This window comes from Gekko japonicus, unplaced genomic scaffold (assembly GCF_001447785.1).
Source record: "Gekko japonicus isolate JY-2015 unplaced genomic scaffold, Gekko_japonicus_V1.1 scaffold2262, whole genome shotgun sequence".
Lineage (NCBI taxonomy): Eukaryota > Metazoa > Chordata > Lepidosauria > Squamata > Gekkonidae > Gekko > Gekko japonicus.
Genome location: NW_015170958.1, coordinates 14,014 through 36,196, shown reverse-complemented (window position 1 = coordinate 36,196; position 22,183 = coordinate 14,014). Strand labels below are relative to the sequence as shown.

The window sequence follows — 22,183 nt, the reverse complement described above, 5'->3', positions numbered from 1 at the left end:
GTGGCCTAACATGCAAAGGAGTTCCTGCTACAAAAAAAGGCCCTGGGTTTTGACAACAAAGTAAACAGAATAAGAAGCAAAAGGTGGGTGTGGCTGGATGACCACACTTCTGGTAACACGGGGGTGTGGTTTAATATGCTAATGAGTTCCTGCTGTTGGGTGTGGCCTATTATGCTAATGAGTTCCTGCTGGGCTTTTTCTACAAAAAAAGCCCTGCTTATGTCTGTCCTGCTTCTAGGGCCCCGTCTCAATGAAACTGATTCCCCGCCCCACCCACCCCACTTTCTCCACTTGGTTTTATAGTCAAGTCCCCGCTCTTACCTGGATGGCCCAGGCTCGCCTGATCTGTTCGGATCTCGGAAGCTAAGCAGGGTCGGCCCAGGTCAGTACTTGGATGAGAGGCCACCCCCGAGGAAGCCCAGGGGTGCTACGCAGAGGTAGGCAACGGCAAAAGTACCTCTGAACGTCTCTGGCCTTGAGAAACCTGCGAGGTCACCATAAGTTGGCTGCAGCTTGACAGCAGAGAGAAAAGAAAGAAGGATTAAGTCCCCAGTTCCCCCTCTGACATTTTGATCCTCGGTTGATTGATCTGCCCTCGATTGATCTGCCCTTATCTTGCCATCGGTTTGGCAGGAACTCAGCAGGGCGGCTGTCTTCGTGGCCTCATCCTTGATGTGGTGCGCCCGTAAGTGGAACTCGAGCCGGGTTATGTACGAGTCCCAGTCTTCCAGGACCGGTTCGAACGCCTCGAACTTGGCGCTGGCTGCCATTCCTCTTGCCGGTTCTGCCGGTGGTTTGGCAGGGTGCTGTTCTGCTAGCGGCGGAGCCGCAGCTGGTTCTGTTTCGTCTGCCATGGTGGTCAGCGGGGCTGCCTACCCGCTATAGCACATCCTCGTCGCCAATGTTAGGTATGACACTTAAAGCAGCATTCCATAAAGTGATTCAGCTTTAATGGTTAGTGATTTCAACAGCTCAGAACAGATCAGAACAGACAACAACACATAGAGCAACAGGCTCTTATTTAAACAGTCCGGCTAGCACAGCCACACACCCCATTTGTGGTAACGACCAATAGCTTTACAGAGAGAACGACCAATGAGCAGCCAATCAGGCATTGCCCTTTTGGATACCAGCTTGTCTATGGGGATGTAATCCAAGCTCAGGACATAACTGATCTGCCCTCGATTGATCTGCCCTTATCTTGCCATCGGTTCGGCAGATGGGTGGCTCTGTACTCCGGAAGGCTGCGCTCCTTCCTGGCCTCCCCAGCCGGATGGCTTCCTGCCCAGAGTCCAAAGGGACACAGGGGTGTGAGTCAGTGTTCCCTCTAAGCTGAGTCAGTGTGAGCTAGCTCACAGTTTTTTTAGCCTCCAGCTCACCGGATTTTGTCTCAGCTCAGGAAGGAGGGCTCCAGAGCAAACTGATTGATGCAGTAGCCAAATCGCTCGCTCACCACTTTAATGCCAGGAGCTCACAAAGTAAAATTTTGCTCACAAGACTCCACAGCTAAGAGGGAGCATTGGTGTGAGTTAGATCCCCTAGACTGGCAGGGTCCACCGCTCCCCTCTCGACTGCAGACTGGGCTGCCCTGTTGGAAAGGGGGATGCAAGAAGAGAAGAAGAAGAGGAGATTGGATTTCTAGAAGAGATTGGGTTGGATTGACACTCCGCCCTTCCCGAAGGAGTCTCGGAGCAGCTTACAATCTCCTTTCCCTTCCCCTCCCCACAACAGACACCCCGTGAAGCAGGCGGGGCTGAGAGAGCTCTTTTGAGAACTGCCCTTGAGAGAACTTGTGACTGACCCACCGTCACACCTGCAGCTGCATGTGGAGGAGTGGGGAGTCAAACCTGGTTCGCCCAGATTAGAGTCCACGCTCTTGACCACTATACCAAATTGGTTTTCTGAGCCAGAGGAGGGCAGGTTTTAGGGAGTGGAGAGACCTCTGCAGGGTATCATGCTGTGGTCATCTGGAGATGTTGTAATAGTGGGAGATCTCCTGCTGCTACCTGGAGTTTGGCAACTCTACCTTTGTGAGAGTCAGGCCTGCACATGAAACACACAGTCCCCCCCCCCCCGTTGGTTCCTCCACGTTTGCTGTTCGTACTCAGCTGCCCCTCTTATGCAAAATGCCGTGGGGCTCTCGTCACCAAAGCCCCCCGAACCCACGAGCATGTTCTGTGTGCGCGCCACCAGTGGGCCCAAGCAATACAGCTCAAAATCACACCCCCTCTCGTCTGAGTGGTGGGTGTTTCGTCTGGAGTCTGCAGAATGCCTTGGAGGGCTCTGATTGGCTGCAGACGTACATAAGAACAGAAGAGAAGCTATGTTGGGTCAGGCCAATGGCCCATCCGGCACAACACTCCGTGGCACACAGTAGCCAAAACCCAGGTGCCATCAGGAGGTCCACCAGCAGGGTCAGAACTCCAGAAGCCCTCCCACTGTTGCCCCCCTCCCCAAGCACCAAGAAGACAGAGCATCACTGCCCCAGACATAAGAACATAAGAGAAGCCATGTTGGGTCAGGCCAATGGCCCATCCTGCCCAGCACTCTGTGGTTCACAGTGGTCAAAACCTGGGTGCCACCATGAGTTCAACCAGGGTAGTTGGTATCCTGAACTACACCCTTGCTTTGGGGTGCTGTGGGGGGAGGTACTTGAGGGTGTCCCTCACATCGGCCTCTGTTGGTTATTTAAGATTTACACCTGGGTTTGGGGTGAACAAATGTTGCCCTGGGCTAGAGAGGCCTGGGGAGCCGGTTCGGCCTAGCTCCTGCCCTGGCCTTCTCTCGGTGCTAACCCAGTTCTCATTTGGTGGAGTGGTTCCAGCAGTGTGGGAAGGATATGCCGTCGCAGGGCTTAGTGGCTACGCTCTTTAGAGACGGGGCTTAAGAGAGCGCTGTTAGGATCTTAGCCTGGAAAGTGCCACATGACCGTTACTAAGATATATACAGAGCTATACCGAGTGTCCAGCTCGTGTCATGAACATTTATATTTATTTATTTATTTATTTATTTGATTTTTATCCCGCCCTCCCGCCGAAGCGGCTCAGGGCGGCTTACAACAATAAAACAACTCATCTAAAACCAAATTATACAAACATTAAAACCGCAATTTACACATTACACATTACGTCAGGAATCCCTTTGACGACCCTGTAAGGTAGGCCAGGCTCTGCATCCTCATCCCGTAGTTACTCGGTGAGCTGAGGGGTGTGGAAAGGCAGGGATTTGAACCCGAGGCTGGTCATGCGCTTCACCCCCAGTAAATAATTGATGAAATGCTTCCCTCTGGATATCTCCTGTGGATCTTCTTTTCCCCTGTGGTCTCTGTAGGTCGACGAAGAAGGGAACTGTCCGGCTGGGCAACTGTGCCTGGACCCTCGCACCAACAATTCGGCGGTGCTGGACGCCCTCTTTGACGAGCTGAACTCTGAGAATGGGTCCGTGCCCATCGAGTACAAGAAATGTTGCTACGGCTACTGCATCGACCTTCTGGAGAAGTTGGCGGAGGACCTGCCCTTCGATTTTGACCTCTACATCGTGGGGGACGGGAAGTACGGGGCGTGGAAGAACGGCCGTTGGACTGGGCTGGTGGGAGACCTACTGAGTGGCACGGCCCACATGGCTGTGACGTCTTTCAGCATCAACTCAGCCCGTAGCCAAGTGATAGACTTCACCAGCCCCTTCTTCTCCACCAGCTTGGGCATCCTGGTGAGGATCAGGGACACGGCGTCACCCATCGGGGCCTTCATGTGGCCGCTCCACTGGACCATGTGGGTGGGCATCTTCGTGGCGCTTCACCTGACCGCCCTCTTCCTCACCCTCTACGAGTGGAAGAGCCCTTATGGGATGACCCCCCATGGCCGTAACCGCATGAAGATCTTCTCCTACTCCTCGGCCCTCAACCTGTGCTACGCGATCCTCTTTGGGCGCACCGTCTCCAGCAAGACGCCCAAGTGCTGGACCGGCCGCTTCCTCATGAACCTTTGGGCTATCTTCTGCCTCCTGGTCCTCTCAAGCTATACGGCCAACCTGGCTGCGGTCATGGTGGGCGAGAAGACATTTGAGGAGCTCTCGGGCATTCATGACCCCAAGGTCAGGACAGTAGAATTTCTGTGGTACTAACGCCCTTTCCCCTTGGCTTCTCTTTCTTCATCCTTCCTTCCAGAACCTTCTAGAATCTTCTTCCTTGCCTCTGCCCCCCTCCCCTTTAGCTCTAATTATGACATTGGACCCTCTACACCCTTTCCAGCCATAAGTACAAAACTGTGTTCCCTCAGCCAAATCGCTCTCATTTCTCTGATGGGTATCCTTCCTTCCAGAACCTTCTAGAACCTTCTTCCTTGCCTCTGCCCCCCTCCCCTTTAGCTCTAATTATGACATTGGACCCTCTACACCCTTTCCAGCCATAAGTACAAAACTGTGTTCCCTCAGCCAAATCGCTCTCATTTCTCTGATGGGTCCCACAGTGCCTTTCAACGTTCGTTGCTTACAGTTGACCCTTTCAGCAGCTAATTTCTTCTGGGACGTCCCAGAAACGCTTTTGTTTTGAAATGTGGTGTTGGATGAGAGTGAGGAATTTCACATTACCCTTTTTAACCCGTTTTGAAGCCGTTTTTGATCCGTCATGGAGTAAACCGGTATAGGGCTGCCATTTCACACATGGCTTCCCCCTTCCAGTAAAGAGCTGGATCTGAAGCGGTTTGCCATTTCAGACTGCACAGCTTTTTCCCGCTTTCCCCCCGCCGTTTTTCGCCCGTGCGGGTGATCTCCAGCTTTTTTTTTTAACATTCGCTTCAGAGCGCTATAGCACTATAACAAAACACTCCAGGCATTTCAATGGGGTTGGTGTAATGCTGTTCCATTATAGCGCTATAACGCTATAAAGTGAACGTTCCCCCCCCAAAAAAGCCAGAGATCGCCCGTGCGGGCGAAAAACGGCAGGAAAAAGTGCATCGGAACCGGGAGAGGAAACTGAGGAGTACTTGGAAGCGGTTGACAGGTAAAACACTTCAGCCCCATTTCCTAAACGGGACAGAAGCGTTTGTGTCTGAAATTACAAATATATTCCGGTAGGGAACCGGTTCTAAAACGGTTCTGTCTGAAATGACAGACCAGAAACTGTTTGGGAACCGTTCCTCTTCCAGATTATATCGTCTGTCTGAAATTCCTCAGTTTTACGGATACTGCGGGCCGCTAAAGAGACAAATAAGTGTGTTCTAGATCAAATCGAGCCTGAACTCTTCCTAGAAGCTAAAATTACAAAACTGAGGCTATCATACTTTGGTCACATGATGCGAAGACAATGGTCACTGAAAAAGGCAGTAACGCTAGGGAAATCTGAGGGCGGCAAGAAAAGATGATGAAGAAGAAGAGATGGGATTTATATACCCCGCCCTTCTCAGAGTGTGGCTTGCCATCTCTTCTCCCTTCCCCTCCCCACAACGGACACCCTGTGAGGCAGGCGGGGCTGAGAGAGCTCTTTTGAGGACTGTTCCTGAGAGAACAGCTCCGAGAGAACTTGTGAGTGACCCAAGGTCACACCAGCAAGCTGCATGTGGAGGAGTGGGGAATCGAACCCGGTTCTCCCAGCTTAGATGAGATGGGTTGACTCAACAAAGGAAGCCAAAGCCCTCAGTTTGCAAGAGCTGAGCAAGGCTGTTCATCGTAGGATGTTTGGGAGGTCATTAATTAGTAGAGTCGCCGTAAGTCAGAAGCAATTTGACAGCCCTTAGTACACAAGAATTCAGCTGATGGTTGGGGGAGGCTGTGGGCCCCCAATCCCTGTTCCCCCCTCCCCCATACCCCCCTCCCATCTGTCTTTATTGTTGTGTTCTTCGTCTCGTTCACTCTCTTATGACCATAAATCTTAAAAAGTATTTTCAGTGTAAGAGAAATTACTTTTGGAAAAGACAAATGTTGCAATTCGTCTCTTTTCTGCAGCTGCACCATCCGTCCCAGGGTTTCCGCTTCGGCACAGTCTGGGAGAGCAGCGCCGAGGAATATATCAAGAAGAGTTTCCCAGACATGCACGAGTACATGAGACGGCACAGCGTCCCTACCACCCCTGCCGGGATAACCATGCTCAAGTGAGTTTGGTTCCGCTGGGGGTGGGGTGTGTGTGTGATAAGATGCAGGAGACGCAGGGGTCGTTTCGTAGAAAAAGAGGTGCAGGAGCTCATTAGCATAACTCATTAGCATGACTTATTTGCATATGCCACACCCCCTGACGTCACCGGAAGTGTGTCAGAAGGCAACACCCACTGCTCAGGCTCCACTGGACTGTTTTGGATTGCTAGCTATTGGGGGGAACGGGGAACGTGCAGATCTGTCCTCGCAGAGGAGGGAGAGCTTGTACCTGAATAAAACTTGGTCTTAAAGGTGCCACTGGACTGTTTTGGGCCGGGGGGGGATTCTGCAGCTTAACTGGCTGCTTCTTGCTCTGACTGAGGGCTGCTGGGAGCAGGAGGTGGGGCTTGTTGCATGTGCCCGCCCCCTGGGCTCTTTACTGCCGGAGTGCCGCTCCTGTGCGCTCCTGCAGGAAATGACCCCTGAGGAGACGTAACATTTTCAGAACAGTAAGATCCGTCTTGACTTATCAAGACAGGCGTCGTGTTTTCCGGCAGCGAGATCAGTCCAGGAAACTGGAAGACAAATATAATATTTTCAACACAACAAAGTCAGCCTCGACTCGTAAACGCAGATGCGGTATTTTCAAGCAATGGGGATTTTATTTTTATTTTTTTAATTTTTCATTTTACGTTGCTCCAGCGCAGGGGTCCCCAACCTTTTAGAGCCCGTGGGCGCGTTTGGAATTTTGACAGGGGCCGTGAGGGCCAACCCAAAATGGCTGCCACAAGGGGCTGGAACCAAACCTAAAATGGCTGCCACAAGGGGCTGGAACCAAACCCAAAATGGCTGCCAGTGCAACAAGGGGGTGAAACAAAACCCAAAATGGCTGCCACAAGGGGGTGGAACCAAACCCAAAATGGCTCCCACAAAGGGGTGGAACCAAACCCAAAATGGCTGCCGCAAAGAGGTGGAACCAAAACCAAAATGGCTGCCACAGGAGCCGAGCTGAATTAATACCTCCCTCCTCATACTTCCTAGGGAGAAGGGAAGCCTGAAGGGGAGACAGAAGCACACACTGACTAAGGAAAGCCCCGGTGCTTACCAGGTTCTCCGCTGGAAAACCGCTGCTGGAAGGAAGACCTGAAGGGGAAATGGAACCACACACACTGACTAAGGAAGAAGATGATATTGGATTTGTGCCCCGCCCTTCACTACCTGAAGGAGTCTCGGAGCGGCTTACAATCCCCTTTCCCTTCCCCTCCCCACAACAGACACCCTGTGGAGTAGGTGGGGCTGAGAGAGCTCTTTCAAGGACTGCTCCTGAGACAACAGCTCTGAGAGAACTTGTGACTGACCCAAAGTCACAACAGCAGCTGTATGTGGAGGACTGGGGTATCAAACCCGGTCCTCCCAGATTAGAGTCTGCGCTCCTAACCACTACACCGAACTGGAAAGCTCAGTTGCTTTCCAGATTCTTTGCTGGAAAACCTCTGCTGGAAGGAAAGGGGAAACAGACCCACCCACTGATTTAGGAAAGCCCAGGGGCTTACCAAGCCTCTGCTGGAATAAAGGCAGCCAGTTAAAAGGCCTGCGTTACAATGAGCCCACCCACTTTCCGAAAAGCTTGGTGGGCACCAAGGGAAGTATTGGCGGGCATCATGGCGGCCGCAGGCACCACCCTGGAGAGCCCCGGCTTATAGTCCACCGAGCCTCAGTGCAGATTACACAGTGTAAATTAGAGCAGTGAATAGGATGATACATCCAATAAGCTGTCTGGCAGAACTAAGATTGCAGAGGTTTGAAACCGAGCTGTTGTCTGAACAAAGCATAGGTGTTAAACATGACGGGTTATACGATGCAGAACACAGTGTTTACATCAGTAGAAACATTTTCCTGGAGCAGTGCATTGCCTTGGAACGTCATGTTCTGACAGCCAGTTTGGTGTAGTGGTTAGGAGCACAGACTCTAGTGTGGGAGAACCAGGTTTGAGTCCTCACGCCTCCACGTGCAGCTGCTGGTGAGACCTTGGTTCAGTCACAAGCCGTTCTCTCAGGAGCAGTTCTCGAAAGAGCTCTCTCAGCCCCGCCTACCCTACAGGGTGTCTGTTGTGGGGAGGGGAGGGGAAAGGAGATTGTAAGCCGCTCTGACTCTCCTTCTCCTTCTTCTTCTTTTTCCTTCACCTCCTCCTCCTCTTCTTCCTCCTCTTCTCCTTCTTCTTCCTCCTCTTCTCCTTCTTCTTCCTCCTCTTCTCCTTCTTCTTCCTCCTCTTCTCCTTCTTCTTCCTCCTCTTCTCCTTCTTCTTCCTCCTCTTCTCCTTCTTCTTCCTCCTCTTCTCCTTCTTCTTCCTCCTCTTCTCCTTCTTCTTCCTCCTCTTCTCCTTCTTCTTCCTCCTCTTCTCCTTCTTCTTCCTCCTCTTCTCCTTCTTCTTCCTCCTCTTCTCCTTCTTCTTCCTCCTCTTCTCCTTCTTCTTCCTCCTCTTCTCCTTCTTCTTCCTCCTCTTCTCCTTCTTCCTTCACCTCCTCCTCCTCCTCCTCCTCTTCTTCCTCCTCTTCTCCTTCTTCCTTCACCTCCTCCTCCTCCTCCTCCTCTTCTTCCTCCTCTTCTCCTTCTTCCTTCACCTCCTCCTCCTCCTCCTCCTCTTCTTCCTCCTCTTCTCCTTCTTCTTCCTTCACCTCCTCCTCCTCCTCCTCGTCTTAGCCCTGAGTTGTATAGCAGCTCCAGTTTGGCACAGTCCATCTTAGCTGGGCTGCCAAGAAGCTACAGGATGTGGAGCGTAGATTGGAGCTGTTGGACAGCTCAGGTTCAGCAAGGCGTGTCTTACTAGCCGTTGTAACCTGCAGTCTTCTTGTTCTCCCTGCCGGCAGGACCAACCCTCCCAAGCTGAACGCCTTCATCATGGACAAGTCTTTGTTGGACTACGAGGTCTCCATTGATTCAGACTGCAAACTGCTGACGGTGGGGAAGCCGTTTGCGATTGAAGGTATGAAAAGGGCCCAGGGGAAATTCCGGGAAGGAAGGCCGTGGGTTTAACACAGAAACGCAGAGAGAAACGAGGCAGCAGATGCAGAGGAGAAGTTTGGTTTTGATTTGCAGGATCCTTGATCCGAGCTGTGCGGCCATGGATGTTTTTAGCTGCATTTATTTTAGATGAATTCCCCACCCCCTTCATTCGGCTACCCAAAGAACATTCCGGGATACGAGCCAGCCCCTCAAATGGTGTCTGTGCGCGTGTGTGTACACGCAAGGATCGCTGGTTCAGTTTTCACAGGGCCCAGACCAGTGTGTCGTGCAGTTTGCGCTCCACCGTGCGGATTTCAGCCCGGCCAGTGCACCACCAGGAAGTTGAAATGTCCTGGTTTTGCTTCCTCCCACGGACTCCAAAAATGGTTGTGGGTGGGGGAGGTGGCCAGCAACTGGGAAGCCCATAATCCTGTGATCTGGTGAGCTGCATTTGGTTGGAGAGTCACAGGTTGAATCAGTCTCACAGGGCTTGCCGCGAGGGTCACGGACAAGGGAGTCAATTGAGTCTTACGCGGGAGACCAGCAGGAAAACCTGAGGGGTGGCAAGAGGGAGCCCCAGAGAAACTCAAACAAGGGCGGTCGAATGAGCAGGGAAAACCTTTTCTCTTTTTCCTGTAACAGTAGACCTCGGGGATACCCAGTGAAGTTCAAATCCAGAAGCTGCAGGTGGTGCAAAATGCGGCAGCCCAGCTGCTGATGGGTCTCTCTATACGAGAGCACATCCAGCCTGTGCTGAAGGCACTGCACTGGCTGCCGATAGCATACCGGATTCTTTTCAAGGTGTTGGTTTTGACCTTTAAAGCCCTATATGGCCGGGGGCCTGACTACTTGAGGGACCGCCTTTCCCCAGATGTTCCCCAGAGAACACTGAGGTCAGGGTCACAAAATCGCCTGACTCTCCCCGGTCCGAAAGACGTCAGATTGGCCACCACTAGAGCCAGGGCCTTCTCGGTGGCGGCTCCACTCAGGTGGAATGACATCAGGGCCCCTGCGGGACCTTTTGCAGTTCCGCAGGGCCTGTAAAACGGAGCTCTTCCACCAGGTGTTCGATGAGGAGCCACCACTGCTGAATGAGTCTAATGAATAAATGAAAATAAATATGAGTCATTGGAACTGAACATGCTATGGGCCTTATGACACAACACCGGATATTGCCTTCGGACCACTTTATAGGTTGCAAGGCTGGTTATTGCCTTCTCTTATTGTAAGACATCATAGGAACCTCCGTCTGTATGCACTAGCACTTTATATAATTGTTGCTTATGTGAATTTTATCACTCCTTATTGTTTTATTGTACTTTAATAATCTGTCTGTACGCCGCCTTGAGCCAGTTTGCCAGGCAAGGCGGGATATACATTGAAAGTAATAAATAAGTAATAACCAAGTTGAGAGGCAATAGATTCAGGACAGATAAAAGGAAATACTCCTTTACCCAACTACTAGCTGTGGTTACTAAAGCCAAGTGTAGTGGTTAAGAGCGCGGACTCTAATCTGGGAAAACCAAGTTTGATTCCCCACTCCTCCACATGCAGCTGCCAGTGTGACCTTGGGTCCGTCACAAGTTCTCTCCGAGCTGTTCTCTCAAGGGCAGTCCTCGAGAGAGCTCTCTCAGCCCCACCTACCTCCCAGGGTGTCCGTTGTGGGGAGGGGAAAGGAGATTGTCAGCCGCTCCGAGACTCCCTCGGGTAGTGAAGGGCCGGATATAAATCCAATCCCTTCTTCTTCTTCTTCTGAAGGGAACCTTCGTATTCAGAGGCAGCAAATCTCTGAATCTCAGAGCCAGATGGCAGCGCCAGGGAAAACTCAGCCTCTGTGCCTGCCCTAGAGGGCAACTGGTTGGCCACGGTGTGAAACAGGATGCCGGAGCTGGTGGCCACGGATCTGATCCAACAAGGCGGCTCTTAAGTGGCCCAGCGGCGCAAATGTGGCCGTCGGGTTTCTAGATTAAGCGGGTTGCGCAGCCTTTCTGCCCCGTTCTCTTAGCCCCTCTGATTGCTTCTTCCCCTGGCTCCCGGGCTGCCCTTGGCCGCACATAATCCGCGATGCTTTTTGATCTCCTGGCTTCTCATTAGCGCCGCGGCAAACCGGGGAGCTGAGCGGAATACCAATCACCGCCACCCCCGGTGCCGTGTCGTCTGCCAGTTTTGATACTCGAAAGGGGGGAGAGCCGGAGATGCACGGCAAGAGAATGACAAGTCGGGAGAATCCGCCGCCTCCCAGACGGAGCCGGCTGCAAAGGGCGGGGGATCGAGGAAGGGAAATGTTGAAAAAGCACCCGGCGGCGGGGGGGGGGGGCGTTCTTACCTATGTGAGCGTTTGCATTCAAATTTGAGAAAGGGAGCATTAGAAAATTATCTAGAACATTTTAAAAAAAAACATAAGTTTTATTAATTTTTTTCAGATGTAGCAATACAAAATAAAGTCAGATGTAATGTAACACAATGCATTTCAATCAATACCTTGGTATTTTAGGTATAATAACAGTATTAAGCAGGACTTAAGCAGGATAGCCACAAGGTATAGATAGGGACTCTGGGGCAAGTGATGCTCTGTCTTCTTGGTGCTTGGGGGGGGGGTCAACAGTGGGAGGCCTTCTAGTGTCCTGGCCCCACTGGTGGCCCTCCTGATGGCACCTGGTATTTCTGGCCACTGTGTGATACAGAGCGTTGGACTGGATGGGCCTTTGGCCTGATCCAACATTGGCGTCTCTTATGTTCTTATGTTCTTATGACTTTTTTTGTAGAAAAAGCCCAACAGGAACTCATTAGCATAATAGGCCACACCCAACAGTGGAAACTCATTAGCATATTAGGCCACACCCCTGGCAGTGCAGCTCGTTAGCATATTAGCCCACACTCCCATGGCTTGCCCCGGGAGCCCAGGCAAGCCGGCCCTTGGACAGGCCGGGGAGGCACGGGGAGGCATTTTAATGCCTCCCCGATCCTTTCATGGTTCCCCCGGCTGGCCGGCCTCGAAGTTGCCAGGAGGGGGGGGGTCGCTCTCCAGGCCTTCCCTCTGTAGCCACGCATGCAGAGGTTTTAGCTGTAGTGGGCGTGGCCAACTCTGAAGCCAGGCGGAACTCCGTTCCTGTGCGTTCCTGCCCAAAAATAGCCCTGGAATTAAGATTATCCATCAATTGGGTGCAAAAACCCTCCATTCTAGGTAAGGACATGCATTATATTATCTTTTTGCTACGCTAGTGCAATTCGTCACTGTAATGTGTATAACAAGTCTGATTTAATTATACAACATAATCTGGTATTTGGCTTCTCTCATCATTTCCCAAACAAATCTATTTACTGATATTTTCCCCAAAATCGGATACCATATTTTCAAAGGATTGTGTAACTCACATTCCGTTTGATTTTCAGTATAAAAAACTGGAAATTTTTCTAACATAAATACATTCCATACTTTGTGGTACCCTTGCTCGGGAGCGTTAGAACATAACCTGCTGGATCCGATCCAAAGCTCGCAGTGATAGCGAAATACAGCTTCCAGGTAGAGAGGCAGTACACCGGAATGGCAGATAGTGGGGAGCCAGCAATAGGGCAGGTCTCTCGCCTTTATACACCCGGTTCTGGGAGCTTCCGGAAAGCGTCTGGCTGGCTGCTGTCGGAGGCAGAATACCGGGCTAATCCGGCAAGAATCCCGCAAAGGTCCCGGGTCTTCCTAGAAAAGCAGCTGTGTTTACTGAGAGCCAATCTGGTGTGGTGGTTAGGAGCGCGGACTCTCATCCGGGAGAACCAGGTTTGATTCCCCACTCCTCCACATGCAGCTGCTGGTGTGACCTTGGGTCAGTCACAAGTTCTCTCGGAGCTGTTCTCTCAAGGGCAGTTCTCGGAAAGAGCTCTCTCGGCCCCAACTACCTGTCGTCTGTTGTGGGGAGGGGAAGGGAAAGGAGATTGTAAAGCACTCCGAGACTCGTTCAGGTAGTGAAGGGCGGGGTATAAATCCAATCTCCTCCTCCTCCTCCTCCTGCTGCAGTGGCCAGGTAGTTGAAACGTGGCATGAAAGCCTTCCCTTGTTGCTCCCACGGTGTTCATCTGGACTCAGTTGGAACACAGGGGGATCTTCTCTTCTGGCATGGCTGACAGTGGACATCAAGCCCCCTTCTGCTCGATGGGTTTTTATATTGTGAGGTTGAAATGGAGGAGAGGAGAAGGGCATAAGCTGCTTTTGGGTTCCCATTAAGGGAGAAAGGCTGGGGTATAAAGGAATCAATGAAATGAATAAATAAAAGCGGTATAAACCTAAGGGAACTTGGGTCCTCTCCAATGCCAGTGTGGTGTAGTGGTTAAGAGCGCGGACTCTAATCTGGGAGAACTGGGTTTGAGTCCCCACTCCTCCACACGCAGCTGCTGGTGTGACCTTGGGTCAGTCACAAGTTCTCTCGGAGCTGTTCTCTCAAGAGCAGTTGTCGAAAGAGCTCTCTCAGCCCCACCTACCTCCCAGGACGTCTGTTGTGGGGACGGGGAGGGAAAGGAGACTGTAAGCCGCTCTGAGACTCCAAGTGAAGGGCGGGGTATAAATCCAGTCTCCTCCTCCTCTTCTCATCTGCAAGAAGGATGGGTTTAGGCGAAGTCAGTTCTGTGCGGAGCCTAGCACTGACTGAACTGCCTGCTATATTGTAACAGCAGCAGCATCGACTAGGGCTCTCCTGAAACTGCTTTGGGCTCTCATGTTGGCACTCTGCACGTGCTCAGAAACACTGGCTTTAATGAGTCTCCGGAATGCACACTAGTGAATCTGGGATTAACGTGATCCTCTACTGATGTACTTCTCCTCTCTCTCTCTCTCTCTCTCTCTCTCTCTCTATCCTACCTCACAGGGCTGTTCTGAGGATAAAATCAGAAAAGAAGAGCTGTGCACTCCATAAGCTCCTTGGATGAAGCTCCAGGCTACGGCATCGGCCTCCCCCAGAACTCGCCTCTGACTTCCAACATCTCCGAATTCATCAGCCGATACAAGTCGGCCGGCTTCATGGACCTGCTGCACGACAAGTGGTACAAGATGGTACCCTGCGGGAAGCGTGTCTTTGCCGTCACGGAGGTACTGTGGCCCTCGAGGGTCTGGGGAGAGGAGCGCCCATGGATGGCTCTAGGGTCTTTTGGAGTGTCTTTGCCAAGCAGCCCAGGGGAAGGGGTGATTGGGCAAGCCAGATGGGTCTCTGGGCTCCTGGATGGTATCCCCCCCCCCCCAAACACACATGTACAGAAACTGCCACCATGTACCGGAACTAATGTTCCCTCTAAACTGTGGAGTCTTGTGAGCAAAGATTCTACTTTCTGAGCTACTGGCATTAAAATTGTGAGTGAGCGAACGGGCTGCTGCATCAGTTAGCTTGCTTTGGAGCCGACCTTCCTGAGCTAAGGCAAAAATGTGTGAGCCAGAGGCTAAAAAACTGTGAGCCAGCTCACACTCTCAGCTTAGAGGGAACACTGAGTCTGGAACTACAAAGGCATTTGGACAGGGGGTCCCCAACACAAAGGGAAGCGAGGCAGAAGAGGCACAGCTGGTTAAGAGAGCAGATCTGTGAGGCTCCGGGATTGGCAAGGTGCACAGAGCCAGTTTGGTGTAGTGGTTAGGAGCGCGGACTCTTAACCTGGGAGAACCGGGTTTGATTCCCCACTCCTCCCCATGCAGCTGCTGGTGTGTCCTTGGGTCAGTCACAAGTTCTCTCGGGAGCAGTCCTCAAAAGAGCTCTCTCAGCCCCACCTACCTCACAGGGTGCCTGTTGTGGGGAGGGGAAAGGAAAGGAGATTATAAGCCGCTCTGAGACTCCGAGTGAAGGGCAGGGTATAAATCCAACCTCCTCCTCCTCTTCTTCTTCTAAATGACATTTGCAGAGTGTGGTCCCCTTCTAGCAGGGGCGATGGATGTGTGAGCAGCAATCAAAGGCAGGCCAGTGAGACTTCCTAAATATTGTGTTTCCTTGCAGAGGAGACGTTCCCGCTGGGGGCTGCTCCACATCTTATTAGATGTGCAGGGGATCTGTGAGGGCCAGCTTGGTGGTGCGCTCGGCTCTGGGTGCAAGAGACAGGCAAACGGGGAAGAATTTTAGCTCTTGCTTCGAAGGGCGAGAGGGCCCAGATGTGTTGTGAAGTGTGGGGCAGGGGGAAATCGTACAGCTGTCTGGCAATAAAAGGGTCTCTTGTTATGTGCCGGCCTACTTCTGCGGAGGCGGGAGTGAGAGGCTGGTCTCTGGAATCCACAGTTGTCAAGGCCCTGGGACCCCCCCCCAAAAAAACAGTCCAAGCCCGGCAGGCAAAAAAGAGTGACTTGTTTGAATCTGCACCCTTGGGAGAGACCCAAGAGAGCCTCTAACAAATACCTTTTGCCACCTCTGGTAGCTCAGAAAATTCTCTGCGGAGGCTGCCTGAGCAAATTAGGAAGAACCGAAACTTCAGCGTCATCGTGCCTGGATTTCCTTTCAGTACTCCCCCCCCACACCCGAGATGCCGGTCGCTTTTCCATTCTGCCAGGCCTGAAAGGCAAAATACAGCTGCTTGCGCTTGCAGCAACGACAGGCATGGCTCCATTACAGGCCTGCATCCGGTGCCTGGCTTCCCGGTGGAAGGAGGCAATCAGAAAGCCAGCGTGGTTAAGAGGGACAGACTCTAAGCTGGAGAACCAGGCTCAATTCCACACTCTTCCGCATGAAACCAGCTGGGTGACCTTGGGTCAGTCACAGCTCTTTCAGAGCTCTCGCAGCCCCCCAGAATAAGCCTGGCGCACCACCTAGTGGTGCATAATGCTAAAGAGTTAGAACTATGATTTGCCAGACAAGCTTTGGATCTCCTGGCTGTACTACACACAATGCCGTACGATAATTGTTGTTATTAGGCAATCAACCCCAGCCGCAAGCTACTCGCCACCGTCACAGAGGGGCATATCGAGGGGGCACCATCACTGGATAGGGGGAGAAGTCATGCCCCGGATCAAAGGGTGGGGAGCAATGCTCCCTCTAAGCAGTGGAGTCTTGTGAGCAGAAATTCTACTTGGTGAGCCCCTGGCATTAAAGTTGTGAGCGAGCGATTTGGCTGCTGCATCAATTAGTTTGCTCTGGAGCCCTCCTTCCTGAGCTAAGGCAAAAATGTGTGAGCTGGAGGCTAAAAAACGGTGAGCTAGCTCACACTAACTCAGCTTAGAGGGAACACTGGTGGGGAGGCAGAAGAGGTTATGGGGCAAAGGGGAACACAAGGAAAGAATCTAAAGCAAGGGTGTCGAACTCATTTGTTATGAGGGCTGGATCTGACATAAATGAGACCTTGTCGGGCCAGGCTGTGTGTGTCATAAAATGTAATGCCAGGTAGCGGAGAGATAAACTTCATAAAGGACACAAAGAGGGGGTTTTTTACTTAAAATAAGAACATGCTTAAAACAGCACTCTTGCAATATTTTGTTTATTTAACAGCGTCTGATAACTGGCACCCCTTGCTCTGAATGATTGCATCAAAATGTCTGTGCTGTTGCAATCTTGAGTATGCTGTTCAGGTGTGTACCTGTAAGCTGCAAACCTACTTTTGATTTATTGACATTCGCCACGGAAATCTCATGCTCAGAGTTCTGAGTCGAGGACCCAGGTTGAAACATGAAATGGCTGAGTGATTAAGAGAGCCTGGCGAAGCAAGCGATGATGCAGCAGCAGCAGCAGAACTGGAAGCAGGAGATGGCCAGTTCCACTGCGAGCCTGATAGAAGCCCTCTGGGGGCCTGATTTGGCCCACAGGCCGCATGTTTGACACCCCTGATCTAAAGGGCCAGGAGCCAATCCTTGACAGCAGTCAACTGGTTTCAGAAGATAGTGGGGTTTGAGGAGGGGGCAGGAGGTGGGTCTCAGCAGCCCCCATGAGAGAGAATTTCGGGAATAAAGGGTAGCAGCCCCAACCCCCATAGGTCATCGCAATTCTGTCCTTTCCCCTCTTCCTGCCTAGACCCTACAGATGGGGATCTACCACTTCTCCGGGCTCTTTGTCCTGCTTTGTATCGGTCTCTGTGGCTCGCTGCTCACCTCCTTGGGGGAGCACATCTTTTTCCGCCTCATCCTGCCCCGCATCCGGCGCAAGAAGAAGTTCAACTACTGGCTCCATACCAGCCAGGTAAGATCAACAGGCAGGTCTCTGTCACTCCCTTAGTCCTGCATTAGAGATGTTCAAATTAATCCTGGGAGGATGGGTTTTTTTTACAAAATGCAAAATTTTGCTAACTTTTATTTTCTAAACCTCAGGTTTAAAAAGAAATGCAGCAGGTTTCTAGCCCTTTCTAGAGCCAGTTTGGTGTAGTGGTTAAGTGCGCGGACTCTAATCTGGGAGGACCGGGTTTGATTCCCCACTCCTCCACTCGCAGCTGCTGGATGACCTTGGGCAAGCAATAGTTCTGTCAGAGCTGTCCTTGAAAGGGTAGTCCTCTGAAAGCTCTCTCAGCCCCACCTGCCTCACAGGGTGTCTGTTGTGGGGAGGGGAAGGGGAAAGCGTTTGCGAGCCGCTCTGAGAGTCCAAGTGAAGGGGGGAGGTATAAATCCAATCTCATTCTTCTTAACGATTCAGCAATTACATTCAAGGCTGCTATGGACATGATTGCTGTTTGTAGTTACTGGGTTATTGGTGTCCAGTGGCATTCTGGAAGAAGTAAAAGTTTAGCTGGTCTCTTCCTTTCCCCCTACGGAATTGCCCAGAGTTTCAAATAGGGTTGCTAACTTTCTAATGGGCCCTGGAAATTTCCTGGAATTTCCAGACTACAGAGATCAGTTCCCCTGGAGACAATGGCTGCTTTGGAGGACGGACTCTATGGCACTGGACCCCACTGAAGGCCTTTCCCTCCCCTCCCCATTTTATACACGTGAATCTCCAGGAATTAACAAACGGAGAGCTGACAACCCCTAGGCCAAGATCATCAGCTGAAGTGCTGCTCTACACGAAAGTCAGTTTGGTGTAATGGCTAGGAGCGCAGATTCTAATCTGCGAGTACCGGGTTTGAGTCCCCACTCCTCCACATGCAGCTGCTGGTGTGACCTTGGGTCAGTCACAAGTTCTTTCAGAGCTGTTCTCGGAAGGGCAGTTCTCGAGAGAGCTCTCTCAGCCCCACCTCCCTCACAAGGGTGTCTGTTGTGGGGAGGGGAAGGGAAAGGAGGTTGTAAGCCGCTCTGAGACTCGTTCGGGTAGTGAAGGGAGGGGTACAAATCCAATCTCCTCCTCCTCTTCTCCTCCTTCTCCTTTTTCTTCTTCTCTCTCAGCTGCTGGTGTGACCTTGGGTCAGTCACAAGTTTTCTCTGAGCTGTTCTCTCAAGGGCCGTTCTCGAGAGAGCTCTCTCAGCCCCACCTGCCTCACAGGGTGTCTGTTGTGGGGAGGGGAAGGGAAAGGAGATTGTAAACCACTCTGAGACTCATTCCGGTAGTGAAGGGCGGGGTACAAATCCAATCTCCTCCTCCTCCTCCTCTTCTTCTTCTTCACCTGTGATGGAATTGACAACCACATGCAACAGAACATTTCCCTGCATCAGTTCCCCTGGCGCCTGTGCTTTTGTGTTTCAGGCACAGAGCAAAAGCATTTTTATTCTCTTATGCCTTTGGTGGCAAATCGCAGGGAACTGCTTTGTAAAATGAGGGAGTCCCCTCCCCCCACTTTGGCAGAATGTGCACGGTGGTTACAAAAGCAATCTGCGTGCGCCCAGAGACCCTCCTTTGCGGTACTGGATTCCAAACCCTGCCTTCTTTTTTTATATATGTGTGCCTATACCAGAAAATACACCGAGCTTTAAATATGAGTTTGGAGGAACAGAGGATCAAGAGGCGAAATCTGGAAAAAAAGTAAGTTGCACTCATGCCACCAGCTTGCTGACTCGGCCTTTTTTATTGCTGCTCTCGCAATAAAACCTTGAAATGTGCATGCGTTTATGTCGCTCAAAGGAATCTGCCGCTAATGATGATGTGACGGAGGTGATTGCTTTTCAGGTAGGGAGAGAATATAAATATCTTCGGGGGGGAATGTCAGCGCGTGCTGAACGATATTAGATCATCGGCTACTGATTGGATAAATGATACCTGGCTTCTCAGGGCCCGGGAGAACGGAAGATAGCTTTAGGGGTAAATATACAATTAGCTAAAACCAATAAGCAAAATTTAGAGCAGGTTAATACTAAAAAAAAAAAATGGCTAGCAGAGTTAAAAAACCAACCCCATACCCTAATGAAAAAGGCAGCAGATTGGAATATATTTCTATTTATTTATTAAAACACATTTACTCCACTTGTCCTCACGGGTCAGTGCGGCTTGCAGTGATGGTTTAAAAACGTTTCCAATTAAAACCAAGATAACAGACCCCAAATCTCTTCTCCCCCCCCCCCCTTGAAAACCTTTACAGCATTTGTCGGGAGAAGTTTACATACCCTCCTCTTGGAAACATTATCTGAAATGGATCTGAAGATCAAAAACACAGAAAGTCTGTCGAACAAAATAGGAACATTCCTATTATAATAAATTTATTAGTTAAGAATAAATGCTGGATTTCTAGTTGCAAGGTTGCTCAACAGTATACTAATATGGAAGTATACTTAATCTGTTGTCATATCACTATAATCACTCAAAAGGCTGCTTTCACTCATCCAGAGAGTTATCATCACAGCCCAGAAGATTATTGGCTGCCCTCTCCCGTTCCTGGAGGAATTGTATAGTTTGGTGTAGTGGTTAAGTGCGCGGACTCTAATCTGGGAGAACCGGGTTTGATTCCCTACTCCTCCACTTGCACCTGCTGATGTGACCTTGGGTCAGTCACAAGCTCTGGCACAGCTGTCCTTGAAAAAAAGCAGTTTGTGTCAGAGTCCTCTCAGCCCCACCCACCTCACAGGGTGTCTGTTGTGGGGAGGGGAAGGGAAAGGCGTTTGTAAGCCGCTCTGAGACACCGTTGGGTAGTGAAGGGTGGGGTATAAATCCAATCTCTTCTTCTTCTCGATGTTTGAAAAAAGCAAAGAACATTCTGCAGGATTTGTCACACCCTGAACACTCCCTGTTTGAACTGCTGCCTTCGGGTAGAAGATATAGGACAATTAAAACAAGGACGAACAGATTAAAAAATAGTTTTTAATCGAGAGCTATTATTGCTTTAAATGCTGTATGAAATTGGAATTTGGGTGACATTGGTGGTTTAATACAATGACAATAAAGTATATTATTATTATTATTATTATTATTATTATGCTCTTCGACTCAAGAATGTTGTTTACAATATTGTTCAATGATTTTTCTTAGTAATACATTCAAGAATTGCAATTACTTGATTCTGTTTGCATCATAAGCAACCACAATGAAAAGTTTCCTGCTCATGTTGTTATGTACGTTACAGTCATCGGATTTCAATAAAATATTAAGTAATAATTTTTTAAAAGCCTTTGCAGAAGAAATTCTTGCGGGGCTGCGCCTTTAAGAAAGGGGGCGGAGCCCCTAAAAGCCCCCACCGTGGCTACGGCCCGTTAGTTAACACTTATGTGGGTTGCATGCTTTCGGGGGGAGGGTCAAGTGGCAGGACTGACGCTCCCCTCTCCCCCCCTGCCCCAAGGTGCAACATCGAGAAGAGTCAGGAAGAGCCGGAGGAGCCGCCGGCCAGCCAGCCCAGCTGGAACAACCTCCGCCGCGCCACGGTGAAGAAGGAGGACAAGCGGGTGCACTTCAACATTGAGAATCTGCCGGACGAGGCATCCGAGGACGAGCGGGAGGCGCCGGTCTGGCACTGCATGAACGGACAGGACCCCCAGCAGGCCAGCAAGGAGGCCCAGGAGAAGGAGCTGGAGGAACTGGAGGGCAGAATCGCGGACATGCGGGAGCAGCTCCGGGCCGCGCTGGTGCGGCATCTGATGCTGCCCCTGGGGCCGCCGCCCCCCAAAGCCCCCCGACTGCCCCCTGCCTTGAAGGCCCTGATCAAGGAGAGCAAGGAAGAGAGGTGATGGGGCCAAGGGGCCTCCCCGCTTTGGGGGGGCGAGCAGAGTCCGGTCTCGACACAAGGGATGGGGCTGCCACCAGTTTGCACATTTGACGGTGAACGAGGCAGACGCAGGACCGGGCAAGCAGGAGTGGAGGGGTCGGGTTATGTCGTGGGCCTCCCCCCCCCCTTACCCTGCTTCCTCAGCCAGATTCTGTCCGAGCCGGCGAGTGTTCGGGAAGGGGGGTAGGCGGGGCTCCAGGATCTAGGAGGAGGTGCTGGGAACGTCCTTCAGTCTCCTGGCCCCTCCAGAACCGGAGAGGCTAACTTGGTCCGGGGCGAGCCTGTGTCTTTTGGGGAGGGTGAAGGGCAGGACCTGTGCTTTGCCTGCAGGCTGGGGCTCCTCCACCTCCGGTTCAAGAATCTCAAGCGCTTGGGGGGTGGGGGGTGGAGAAAGGCCCTCTCCCTCCTTCCATGAGACACCAAAAGGGGTAAGGGCGAGCCAAGTTGGGCCAAGGGTGCACAGCCAGAGGCTCTTTTAGAAGAGCATCTGCACCACATGTGGGATGTCTCTGGTTCGATCCCCACCAACTCTGGTTAGAGGGATCTCCAGTGCTGGGAAGCAGCGTTCCCTGCTTGAGATCCTGGACAACTCTGGCCAGTTGGTGTAAGCAGTCGGAAGTAGGGAAGTCTGGCTCCGGAGAAGGCAGCGTTGGGGGGAGGCCAGTAGTCCAGAGCTCAGCATGTAGGGGCTTAATGCTGGTTCTTAGGTAGTGACTGCTGGGAAAGCCTTTCCTTTGGCTGGGGGGGCCTTGCACAACCAGAGGACTCCAGGGGCGGCAGCGGGACACCGCTATCCAAGGCCGGACTTTGCACAAGGGAGCTGCAATTCCATACCTTTCTTTCCCGGTCAATATCCAGACCTGTCTGCACTTTTTTAAAAAAAATTCATTTATTTGGTGCTAGGCTAAGTTGGTGGCTTTGCCGGCTAGTTTTCATCGACTGTTCCAAAACTGGCAGCAACTGCTGCTGCCTTCCCTGTGGTACCTTTAGCATGCCGGTTATAGGGTTGGCGCTGGTGAGCAGCTCCACCATGATTGACAGTCCTGAGGGCCAGTCAGAAGGCTCTCTAGCACCGCTCCCACACCCCAGGATTGCCATGACGCCCCACCCGCTTACG

The 22,183-nt window shown here is 51.5% G+C and overlaps 1 protein-coding gene across 1 annotated transcript in view; it reads left to right on the top strand.

The window, feature by feature from the left end:
- GRIN3B (glutamate receptor, ionotropic, N-methyl-D-aspartate 3B) overlaps nt 1-21,028 on the top strand; it is a gene marked incomplete at its 5' end in the record, with an annotated part of 53,641 nt that extends 32,613 nt beyond the window's left edge. Inside the window, 7 exons of the mRNA XM_015418920.1 lie at nt 3,331-4,092; nt 5,941-6,086; nt 8,934-9,049; nt 13,992-14,143; nt 17,028-17,192; nt 18,832-18,899; nt 20,644-21,028. Coding sequence (XP_015274406.1) covers nt 3,331-4,092; nt 5,941-6,086; nt 8,934-9,049; nt 13,992-14,143; nt 17,028-17,192; nt 18,832-18,899; nt 20,644-21,028 — 1,794 coding nt within the window. The remainder of the gene's footprint in view (nt 1-3,330; nt 4,093-5,940; nt 6,087-8,933; nt 9,050-13,991; nt 14,144-17,027; nt 17,193-18,831; nt 18,900-20,643) is intronic.
- Nucleotides 21,029-22,183: the final 1,155 nt, after the last annotated feature.